The sequence below is a fragment of the Asparagus officinalis genome, chromosome 3, assembly GCF_001876935.1.
Source record: "Asparagus officinalis chromosome 3, Aspof.V1, whole genome shotgun sequence".
NCBI classification, from domain to species: Eukaryota; Viridiplantae; Streptophyta; class Magnoliopsida; order Asparagales; family Asparagaceae; genus Asparagus; species Asparagus officinalis.
Window position 1 is genome coordinate 84,614,396 of NC_033796.1, and position 12,759 is coordinate 84,627,154.

Sequence of the window (12,759 nt, forward strand, 5' to 3'; positions counted from 1 at the left end):
AGGCGACGAAGAGAGTTAGGGCTTGGATTAATCGGGTTTTGTCTGTAGCGAGAGATATTGGAGTTGGGAGAGATCGAAAGAAAGGGTTTCCTGCAGTTGTGATTAAGCTCTTTTTTTAAATTAATTTATGGAAATGGATGATCTCTTGACCTAATTATGTTGATGTTTGGTATAATTTAGGTCATCGTGGGACTGTATTGTTGCGCACATTGAAAGTTCGTTTAGTATCTTCACTCTTATTTACATCGGTGAGTACTAACAATTTATCCATTGTTTGGCTGACCTAATTAAAGTTCCAAAAGAAAAACACTTTCTTTTGAAATTAAGCCCCTTGTTGTAGTTTTGATCACATGCAACTTGCACGTATAAATTGTTGAAAGGGCCCGAAAGATAAGAATGTACTTATATCACTGTAATCTCTCAAACATCTAAGGTTTATCACCTATGATAGCTTGGTGTTGAAATCATTATTTATAAAGGAATTCCAACCTATCGCTGGGATATTCATAATTATATTGTACTTTTTGAAATATTTGTCAATAGGTTGTCGAAGATGTCAAGCAGAAGGAGATCGAGGGGTTCTTCCCAATCGACGTCTAAGGCTACTAAGTAAGTAAATTATAATTTATCTGAAATTATTGTTATTTCCTAAATTTTAATTATTTCTTATTTTTTACTTGTAAATGAAATTGAATATGAAGATTTGGATCCCTAGATCCCTAGATACGTCTGATACATACGAATGATAAATAAGAGCATCAGGAGAAAACTCCAACATAACTAGTGTTCTGCGACAATAGTTGTTTTTTATCCTACATCAATGAAACAGTAGATAATAAGTTGGTAATAGAGGAATTAAACAATAGATATTAGCATGTGAAGAGTTGAATATATTGATAAAAGTTTACATGAGCAACTCCTTCATTATCAAATTTAGCTGTATAAAGATGCTTATTGTCCATGTTTTGACTTATTTCCAGTTAAGTCTCTGACCATGCTAAATATACCCTATAATACCAATTTCACTGATTTGTCTATATTATTGTTTGTATACATCAGCTTTGTCCTTTTGTTTGTGGCTGTAAAAAGTTCATTTTTTTAAAAAGTCGTTTACGCTACACAGTTTTACGAGAGTTCTAGTATGGGGTCATCAAAATTTTAATCTTAGATGATGTAATTAACGTCTTGAAGATAAAAGCAACTCAACGTAAAAGGTATCTTTATTCGGAACACTATGGAAATGTGGACAATAGAGTTAGACACATTCGTGCTACCATTTTTCTCAAACTTTCTTCTCCTTCTTTGCGGCAAACATCAGAGGAACTCCGAAATAGTTTAATCACTTGCATGTATTCAATAGGGAAGCTTGAGAATTTTCTGAGTCGGACTCCTGACGATGCGAGACACTCCGCGACCGACGCGTCACGTAAATAGGATCATTCGAATTTCCTATATAAATATACCGCCGCTCGGTCCCGGATTTTTTGATGTGGTTCCGTTGTCCTGCCAAGACATTAGAGAGTTTCGAAGGCTTTTGTGTATATTTAATCCAAATCCAAAGTAATCCAAATATGCAGCGCGTTTTGCAAAGTATATTATAGCATTTTTGTTCTCTTTAGAGCACCAGTATACACCGGTATTGGCAAAGTATAAGCACCTTTTTATGGCTAAAGTATACACCGTATGGCAAAGTTATAAATTTGGGTGGCACCTTGAGACGGCGTGCGTAGTTTGGAACATCTGAGCATCCGAGTCGTCTGGCGACCATTGTTGTTTTAGTTTTTCAACGCGACTGAGAACTACTCGCACCGAAGTGGGTTTCACTCGTCGTATCTAGGGTAGGCCGATCTCCGCCGCGTCGGCCGTCCCGCCCAATTTCGAAGCTTCAGGCGAACAAGTATACACCTTATTGAAAGTATAGCACCTTATGGCCAAAGCTATAGCACCATTATTTGCAAAGGTTGCAACCTTATATCAAAGTGATGCACCTTATGCCAAAGTATAAACACTTACGCATCTCTGGAAATTCTGAGTGCTCCGAGTCCGTTCCAGAACATTTTAGTTTTTTTCGGCTGGCGAGAACAGTCGGCGACCGATCGTCGTCGTAATATGGGATCATCCCCGCGTCGGGGTCCTCACCCAATTTCAAAGCTTCAGGCAAATTATAGCACTTATTGCAAAGTATAGCCATCTTATGGGCCAAATAAGCAACCTTATTGAAAAGTATAGCACCTTAATGGCCAAAAGTAATAGCACCTATGGCCAAAAGTAATAGCACCTTCACGCTCTCCTTACGCTCTCTGGAAATTCTGAGCTCCGAGTCGTCGCGTAAGGTGCTATACTTTGGCCATAAGGTGCTTTACTTTTGCCATAAGGTGCTATACTTTACAATAAGGTGCTATATTTTGGCCATAAGGTGCTATACTTTGTAATAAGGTGCTATACTTTGACTGAAGCTTCGAAATTGGTCGAGGACCGGCCGACGCGGCGGATGACCGGCCTATTACGACGACGCGTCGGTCGCCGAGTGTTCTCGTCACGCGGAAAAAAACTGAAATGGTCGCGACGACTCGGAGCTCAGAATTCCAGAGAGCGTAAGGTGCTATACTTTGGCCATATGGTGCTATACTTTGGCCATATGGTGCTATACTTTGCAATAAGGTGCTATACTTTGGCCATAAGGTGCTATACTATGCAATAAGGTGCTATACTTTGACTGAAGCTTCGAAATTGGTCGAGGACCCGACGCGGCGGATGATCGGCCTATTACGACAACGCGTCGGTCGCCGAGTGTTCTCGTCGCGCGGAAAAAAACTGAAATGGTCGCGACGACTCGGAGCTCAGAATTTCCAGAGAGCGTAAGGTGCTATACTTTGGTCATAAGGTGCTATACTTTGGCCATAAGGTGCTATACTTTGCAACAAGGTGCTATACTTTGGCCATAAGGTGCTATACTTTGGCCATAAGGTGCTATACTTTGCAATAAGGTGCTATACTTTGCCTGAAGCTTCGAAATTGGGCGAGGACCGGCCGACGCGGCGGATGATCGGCCTTTTACGACGACGCGTCGGTCGCCGAGTGTTCTCGCCGCGGGGAAAAAAACTAAAATGGTTCGCGACGACTCGGAGCTCAGAATACTCGATTTCGGATTTTTTTTCTCCGCGACAGAACACTCGATTTCGGTTTTTTTCAGTTTTTTTCTCCACGACAGAACACTCGATTTCGGATACACAAGCTAATTAAAGTAGTTACACCACAACACAAATAGATATAACAATAAAACTAACTGAAATAACATTAAAACTACTGAAGTAATTACACAAAAGTTACAATAATCAAAATAGTTTGTTTTTTGATCTTCACCACCAAAACATAATCAACCCATAATAACTGAAGTAGTTACACAAAATTTACAATAATCAAAATAGTTTGTTTTTTGATCTTCACCACCAAAACGTAATCAACCTATAATAGGTCCATGAAGATCACAATCAAACTGATTTGAAAATATTCAAAAGCATGATATTTCAATCAGCTATTGGTTGGTTACATGTTCGTCGATTGTGACCGAACTCCTTACATCGGCTACACTTCAACATTCTAGAAGGATTTAGTCCAGAAGGGATCCGCTTTGTTTTTGGCCTTCCTCTACGAATCGAGGTTAATGGAGGTCTAATCTCCATATTCTCATCCGTTATAATTGGCTTCTCATCATCAGGAATTGGATATATGGGAAAGGAGTAACACTTGCGGTACACCTCCGTGCTGAAATAGTCAGAAATATATGGATACAATAGCTGATCTTTGTGCCTGATTACGGCGGCCGCATGCTTGCAAGGTAGTCCAAGAACTTGCCATTGGCGACAAGTACATGTGCGGTACTCCAAATTCACTCTAACAGATGGGGAATCATATACTTCATACAGAATCGACGTAGAAGGATTAACATGAAGACAACGTGCACCCTCGTTGATCAGGACAAGATGCTCCTCTACACTAGGAACAAGTGGTGTAGTCCATTTGTTGGATTCCTCACGTCTATCGTAGCTCATTTTCATCATCTTCACCCGGATGTGATCAACCAACTGCGCTATCGGTAAAAATCGGGCTTCCTTAATCCATGCGTTGAAGGACTCAGCTAGATTTGAGGTTAACCACCCATACCTGCAACCATGTTATAGCTATAGGATTATTCAAATGTTATACATGTTCAAACACACATATCAGAGAGTTCAATCACAAAGACCAAAAATATGTAAAAATGGTGACCTCTTTCCAGGAAAATAACAATTAGCCCAGTTCTGTGGGCTCATATTCAGCATTTCAATGAAAGCAATAGATGACTTATTCTGGAGCTCGTTGCATTCATTATGATAAGCATGCATTGTGTAGGCATAGGCAGCTCTCTTCATAATTTGAACACAATCATCCCTAAGTGGTGCTGGTAACCTTTTCTTTGACAAGTTGTTCTTATAATTGGCCATTAAATGGCGGATGCAATAACTGTGATATGAACAAGGGAAGCAATTCTTGACGGAATTTTGAAGTCCTTTGTCTCGATCAGAGATTATAACCAGCTCATCATTCGGAGTATATGGATCATCTGAATTGTACAATACGTCACGAATGCATTCAAGGAACCACTCCCAATTGCTCTCATTCTCGGTTCCACAAATACAAAGAGCGACAGGAAACATTCCTCCATCTCCATTCAAAGCAGTAGCAGCAAGTAGAGTTCCCTTGTACCTATCAAAAAGATGGGTGCCATCCAAGAATAAAATTGGTCTACATCCCTCGACAAAACCCTTCCAACAAGCATAATATGAGATAAAAAATCTAGTAAATCTGCCATCTTCATGTTCTAGATGGACGATTGATCCTGGGTTAGTTTCCATAACTTTATCCTTGTACCATCTAAGTTGTTCATATGAATGTTTTGCATACCCATATAACTCCTGTTGAGCAAGCTCTTTCCCACACCAAGCTCTTCCATAGGGGATATCAACGCCAAACTCTCTCAGAAGCTTCTTTTTAAGATCAATTGCGCGGTAGGTGGGTTGTTCTTTTAGTATGGATTTCACAATATTTGCAACCCACTTACGAGATGCCCGTGGATGTCCCTTCTCTCCTATGCCTCCTCCGAGACAACTATGTGCACGACCAATTTTCTTCACGTAAAACCGTTTGCAGTCTGTACGACGGTTACAATGGACCATCCATTCACAGTCAGCACCTTTGCATTTTACTATCAATCTTCTAGGTTCATTTTTCAAATAAGCAAAGTTAAAACCGAGAGCAATTGAGTAATTTCCAAGACTTTGCCTTAGATGTTCAACATCATTAAATTCTTGTCCGACACTTCTAATGGCATGATACCATGAAATAGGAATCTGAATACTAGATCTCTCAACTTCACGTAATGCATTTTGTGAATTGGATGGATTATGCGTCGAGGATGCATGTTGTTCCGAAAGAGATATGGTAGGATTCCTGCAAACATAAAGCAGTTACCTTATAAGACTAGCAATTAGAAACATTAATGAAAATTCTTATCTAGTACTACAGCTAATTGCCGACATATTATATCGTCATAATTTTTCTTTGAACTACAGAGAAATTAAATAAACATGGATTAATTTTGTGAAATATGGACCTCACAATATACAATAAGTTCTTACCTTATGTGAATGGTGTTTTCCTCTAGACCAAATAATGTATCTCGATCTATGTCAACATGCATCTTAACTATCTTCTTCTTGCAACTTAGATGTACATCGAACATTGTTGACAAATCGACGTCATCATGGACACGTACAAACAATTCTTCTGTATATGGGACTTCATAAGTCAGCTTCACTGGGCTTGAAAAAAAAAGCAATTCTACTTGCACCTCGGCCACTAAATTACTGAAAGTCCCCTTGATATTCATTGGAATCAAATGATTGTTTCCTCTAAAGTCCATAATTGCACAATATAGCTCTTCTTCCATTACTGAAATTCATAAAAAATAAAATAAGTGGGGAACTAACTAACAATCAAATATTACCAAACAAACACAAGTCTAACATGCATTTTCTTATTGTATACGATATAATTCAACATCGGCATTCAATATGCAATTCTCTATGTTTCTATACAATATAATTCAATATTCATTCCTAAATATTCAAAGACCAGATTTTTCTACATTCTATAGAAATGAGGAACAAATGATTTTTATTTTGTGAATCAAATAAAGAAAATATAGAACGGGTACATTGCTTAGCTTTTCATAGCACTTTTTAAAGAAAGTATAGCACTTTCCAAACTCTCACTACAAATGATGTAATCAACAGAATTAGGGTTTTCTCATGAGAAAATAGTAGTCTCAACATGATAAAGGTTTTCTCATTTAAAAATTTAGACATTTCAACAAATCAAGATATAAGGATGGGATCTCAATCACTCTATAGTTACCTTTAAATGTCTTCTTTTACTGCAAGAAATGAACATGAGATCTCAACCACTGATCTGATGAAGGATTAATGTCTTCTATGAAGAGAAATATTAATGGAGGAGAGAGATTTCTCAAGAAGAGAGGAGAAATTAATGGAGGAGAGAGAGAAGGAGAGAGTAATTGAAGATGGGGACCAAATTGGGGGTTTGTGAAGACTGAGTGTAGCCCGCCCTTTTCTCCCGCCATTGTCGCCATTAATGCCTACTGTTGACGGTGATGAGAAGAAGAGAGAAAGGGCAAAGTCGGGTTTCTCTATTTTGGGGGAAATACGGTATAGAGATAGAGAGGTATAAGGAGCATTGGGTTTAAAACTAAGCCAAATGGGTATAATGGGTTTTTTGGTGTTCAGTAAAGTGGATGGGTTTTAAAATAATTGGGGGTAAAACTTTGGGTTAAAAGGGGATTTTCCCTAAAATGTAATATGTCTCAACACAAGAGTCAAATAAAATCTCACTAAGGCACTCAACCTTTACAAAATTGAATCACAATCTCTAGGGTCTAAAAATAAGCAACTAAATGTGGAGCTCTGAAATAACTACAACTGTAAATAACTAGATGAAATCTAAGATGTAATCCCATCAACCTGCGACTCTCCGTGTGCCGGACTCACTGCCTGAAATGGAAAAAATAATAAGCGTCAAAGTGCTAGCGAGATCATCTCCACCGCCCCCAGGGGGAAGGGGTAGGAGTACATAAGAAAATACTATTAGTACATATAGCTATAAAAATCATTCATATAACTCTAAATAGAGATTGGTATTTAAAAACCCACAACACGAAAATTAGTACGTCGAGCGAAATAATCCAAACAAGAAAACCCTTATGTATATACCATGTCTCAAATTGTGGATCGCTAAATACCAATTCCATCCTATGAATAAAAATAGTACATGAAGAAAAATACTCTAAACTTCTACCAAAAAGAACTAATGTCACATCTCGAACTACCCTCAGGTAGTTGGCGCAGTCATAATGAAATATCATCCAGCTCAAATATCACCATAAGCCATATCATGTATGTCATGTATCCAAAATATACCCCACACTTGGGTAATCTAACATGGAAGCAAACTACAACCTATGTGTATATGTCTTTATTACATAACGATACTTTTGTAAGGTTCTCACATTCACATGTAGATTCAACGTCCTTACTCAATCGTTCTGCGATAATAGATTTTATCTCCCCTATTCCGGATAATGCATCTAGATGATCATACCATGGAATAAAGGTGTATCGACTTAATCTGAAAAAACATCGATCATCTTCGAGTATTGGTACAGTCGAGGTCTCATTACGGGATAACGTCCAATACTCTTAGTGTGGTGCCGCTGAGGTCTCATTACGGGATAAACGTCCACACCGAAACATCCCCAATAGATAAGTATGCATTATCATGTGTTATACCTACACCTATCAACTCAAACATTTATTGTGCATCTCCACTATGCAAAAATATTTATTTAAGAACATAGATCAAGCATTAGTGCACGTGTCTCAATGTGCGTGCAAATATTTCGTGTTCACAAACACCTCAGGTGTTAAACATGTCATAAACATCATATTACATCTCAGATAGATTGAGAAAATTCCTCAAAAATATCAAACATAGTCGAAACATGCACATGCTCGGATTTGCCGGCGCTCGACCGCGCCTTATCTGGCGGTCGACCGACCCGAGGTCCTCAGCCTGCTTACTACAGGTTTGTGTTTGTGTGTGTTTTATAATTATAACTTGTTTAACTTATTGTAAAACTTGTATAGAATGTTGCAAATACTAAATTAACATCTCTGAATATTATTCAACACATGAAACAAGAATCACAACATTAAATATTATATGTAAACCCTAAACATGCATGAAAACATCAAAACGTCAATAGAATCATCAAAACTAAGTTAAACCACATTGTTATTTACTTTTAGATCTAAAATCACTTCTGAAAATTCTTTCTTAAGCTTTTAAACACAGAAAACTCTGATCTTTATTCATATAATATAAAAGAATTGCTTTTATACTCAAACTAGTCGATTTGGCTCAATAAAATTAAAAACTCATTAACAACCTTTAAAAACTTGGATGTAGGGTTAGCAGAGATAGATACTCGCCTGAAACTTGGTTGAAAGCCTGAGAGTGCAATGCCAAAGAAAATCCCTAAGCCACACATCAACAAAACCCGCCTACACGTCGAAAATTGCTTCACAAAGCTCTTTGAAACTTAAAATTTTAATTTAGGGTTTAGGGGTGGAAAATGTGTCTGCTAGGGTTTGAAAGATCTGATATCATATGTGCAAAAATGTGAAAAGGAGGTTTATATACTTTTGTGTGCATTTGGGCCTCAAAAAAACACATTTCCAAAACAGACTGGGAAAATTAGAAAATTGATCAGCGGTCGATCGGACCTTGTGCGGCGGTCGACTGGCCAACAACTTTTTAGTTTGTGCAGGTTTGTTGGCTTGTGCATGTTTCGACTCGATTCTTTCACATGTATGAACTCGTTTACACTCAAAATACTTGGCATCATACTCATACATTATTTAATGATATTTATCATGATAAATATCCATTTATCACAATTAATCACTTATTATTTTTAAATTATCACTTATTAACTCATTATTTTTTTTACCTAATCCTTAATCAATTGAAGTATATGGTATATACATAGGGGTTTCCTTGTTTGGATTATTTCGCTCGAAGTACCAATTTCGATTAGTTAAGGATTTAGGTAAGAATGTTTGCATTCTAGGTTGTTAACTTTAAATATCATTGTGCTAATGTTATGTGATGTGTGCAGAAGGAATTCTTAATATGAATTACACCTTCTTAATGTGTTTTCCCAGTTTTTGAGCTTTGAGATGCGACTGCGGAATTTCGAGGACGAAATCCTCTTAAGGGGGGTGAATGTAAAACCCCGATAATTTATGAATAATAAAATTAATGTGTGATAAATTATGATATGTGGATATTTAGTATGATAAATATCATTTAATGGCATATGAGTATAATACCATGTGTTTTGAGTATGAACGAGTTCATACATGAGAGATAGAAGAGTTGAAACATGCACAAATGGCCAAACTCATGAGAAACTGGAAAATCCCAGTCCGGTCGACCGTCGCCCCAAAAAAAAAAAAAAATTCCTAGTTTGATTTCTTGGAGAAGATTGAATGTTTTCAAGTGGATTTTCGGGTGATTCTTGGCTTTTGGAGTGGAGATCTTTTTCAACCTTGCTTCTAACATGTTTTCCTGCAACCAAAGGCGAGTATCATCTCTGCTAATCTCCTCCTAGTTTTCAAAACGTTTTTAAAGAGTTTTAAACATGTTTTGTAGAGCCTAAATGACTAGTTTATGAATAAAGTCAACTTCTTTTGTATTATATGTAAAGAGACTAGGTCTTTCTATGCTAAAAAGGTTGAGAATGATTTTTACAGAAGTATTTAAGACCTGAAGATGATTTTAAAACGTGGTTATTGATTCGTTGTTTTGAGCTTTTATGCATATTTTAGGGTTTTGAATACAAATCTAATGCATAAAATTATGTTTATAATTGTTGAGTTGTTTCCAGATGTTCATATCTGTTGTGGCATGTTTGTATAAAAATTTTATGAAGATTTGGACATGTTTACATCGAGAAAACACGACATGAACACGACACACACAACCAGTTTGGAAAACTAGAAACAGGGTTCACGGTCGACCGCCACGGTCGACCGCGTGCAGGACAGAGACCTGGGTAGTCTCTGGAGCCCGTCGCAGTCGACCGCCGCGGTTGACCGCTAGTCTGCTTTGGTTGTGTATGTTTATTTGGGTTTGTTTTTGGTTGTCGAATGAATTTCTCGACCTTATGATGATAGACTATGATGTTAGTAATTGTTTAACATCTGGGGTGAAGGTGAACTTCAGATGAGGACACGCACACCGAGATTTATGCACGTATGCTAGATTGTGTTAGATTGACACACTTTTGACATGAGATAATTTGATAAACACATATTGAATAATGTTGTTCTATACGTATCCGGAAATAGGGAGATGAAACCTATTTGCCAATGTTGTTCTATACGTATCCGGAAATAGGGAGATGAAACCTATTTGCCGCAGAACGATTGAGTAAAAGTATTACAAAAGTATCGTTATTACATGCCGCAGAACGATTGAGTAAAAGTATTACAAAAGTATCGTTATTACACGTATCCGGAATAGGGAGATACTAAAACCTATTGCCGCAGAGCGATTGAGTAAGAGCATTACAATAGTATCGCTATAGCACAAGATGATGCACACATAGATATTTGATCAGTTATAAGTTTTACTTCCATGATAGACTACCCGTGAGTAGGGTATTTACTTTGAGATTTTGGCACACCCGTTATGGACGGCAGTTATATTTTCGTTTTGTTTTGGTTAGCATCCTCTTATATTAGAGCAGGCTACTCGGATGTACTTCGAGATGAGATATTTATTCTTTATGTTAGAAGAGCAGGCTACTCGGATGTACTTCGAGATGAGATATTTATTCTTTATGTTAGAGATTGGAGTATGTTTTCCTTGACTACTTGTTTTTCATTCATGAAGAGCTATATGAATGATTTGATATATGTAAGTACTGACTCTATTTTCTATATATATACTCCCACCCCTTCCCCTGGGGAGAGGTAGTGATGATCTCGCTAGCGCTTTGATGCTCGTTGTTTCCCCTCTTTCAGGCAGCGAGTCCGGCGCAAGGAGAGTCGCAGGTTGATGGGACATCTTAGTTGTCTGTTTAGCTATTTATTATATTTTGTAGTTATTACAGAACTTCACATGTAGTTGATTATTTTTCAGACTCTAGATTGGTATTTTATTTTAGAGTTGAGAACTATTGTGAGATTTTGTTTATTTGACTCATTGTATTTGAAACTCAGTTCAGACTCAGAGATATATCTATTTCATTCCAGTTGTGCTCATTATTAATATCTATTATGCTTCTTCTGTGTATTTTTGGTGGTGTTCTATTTCTAGTTTTGCATGTATGTACCTTCATCTATTTATTGTTTCCACTAGAGAGATAACGATTGTGTTCTATTTCTAGTTTTGCATGTATGTACCTTCATCTATTTATTGTTTCCACTAGAGAGATAACGATTGTGATGGTGAAACATGTCGTAGCATGAGAGATAACGATTGTGATGGTGAAACATGTCGTAGCATGGTGTTTGGTGCTTAGCAGGTTTGACAATCCAGGTTTCACCTGGGACTGCAGCCTTGTGTGAACCCTGGGGCATCACAACTAGTACCCAACCTCTTACGAGTTGCTATTTGTGCAGGAAGAAGCTACTCAACTCAAAACCAGACATTCGGAGAAGTTAGCGGCTCCTAATTTATCGCACCCCCATTACATTATATGTGTGATTATTAACATCAACAAACATCATAGATTTCTTTAGTACAACGTGTTTTCAAATTACACCATAAAATGCGTTTGGGGGGTTATAGTTCAACAATATTTAATCTAATAAGATTTTATGATGCATTTGGGGGGTTATAGTTCAACAATATTTAATCTAATAAGATTTTATGATGCATTTGTTCTTTTTTTCTTAATTTACTATAGCAATTTAAATCATACTAAATTGACTCCTTTCTATAGTAATACATTTTTGAAACACATTTTCAAGATTCTAATTGAATTATAGAGGAACATACCAGGCTAACACGTGCTTAAGCAAATTTGATCCTCAAAAGAAGTCGACATTATGTGCTCTTCTAAATTTCTCATTCTAATCCAAGTGGAGCTCTGGTTGAGCTTTACCTTTGTAATTGTATGACTTTGACTTAGTAGGTGTTATGGTGAATGGAAGAAAATGTGAACTAATTTATCCTCAAGAGATGAAAGAGAAATTATATAAAGGAAAAATAAAAAGGGTTGTTCATTAGTTAATTGGGTTCATAGTTTATGCATTGGTTCAAATTAAATTTTAAAAATCTAGACTCTACATCTTATTATTATAATTATTTGATTAACTTTATCTTATACTATTGTGTGGCTGACTAGAAAAATTTTGTAGTTTTGAGCTCAAATTTTGGACTCATTGTGCTCAAAAGACCCAGTACGACGAAGAATGAGGTGTACCATTCACTAATTCTACTTGGAGGTCTTTACAAAACTCTGGTTCTCCCGTGGCTTAAATTTCGGTTCCCTACAATGCAATCGTTTCAACTTCTCAGAAAGGACAGCAGATTGCAAAGCCTCTCAACATGCAATTATAAGATAGCCCG

General features: G+C 37.1%; 1 protein-coding gene across 1 annotated transcript; it reads right to left on the reverse strand.

The window, feature by feature from the left end:
• Window positions 3,528–5,216, reverse strand: LOC109835378. Its single transcript, XM_020403355.1, has 2 exons — window positions 4,270–5,216; window positions 3,528–4,164 (listed from the first exon to the last, which is right to left on the reverse strand). Exons 1-2 carry the CDS (start codon window positions 5,214–5,216, stop codon window positions 3,528–3,530), a joined length of 1,584 nt encoding a protein of 527 aa, XP_020258944.1.

What these genes read in the sequence shown, in the direction of transcription:
- LOC109835378 (XM_020403355.1), bottom strand. Translation starts at nt 5,216, where the DNA reads ATGGTCCATTGTAACCGTCGTACAGACTGCAAACGGTTTTACGTGAAG. An exon ending in TGTTATTTTCCTGGAAAGAG is followed by an intron (nt 4,165 to 4,269) that starts GTCACCATTTTT and finishes ACATGGTTGCAG; the next exon opens with GTATGGGTGGTTAACCTCAA.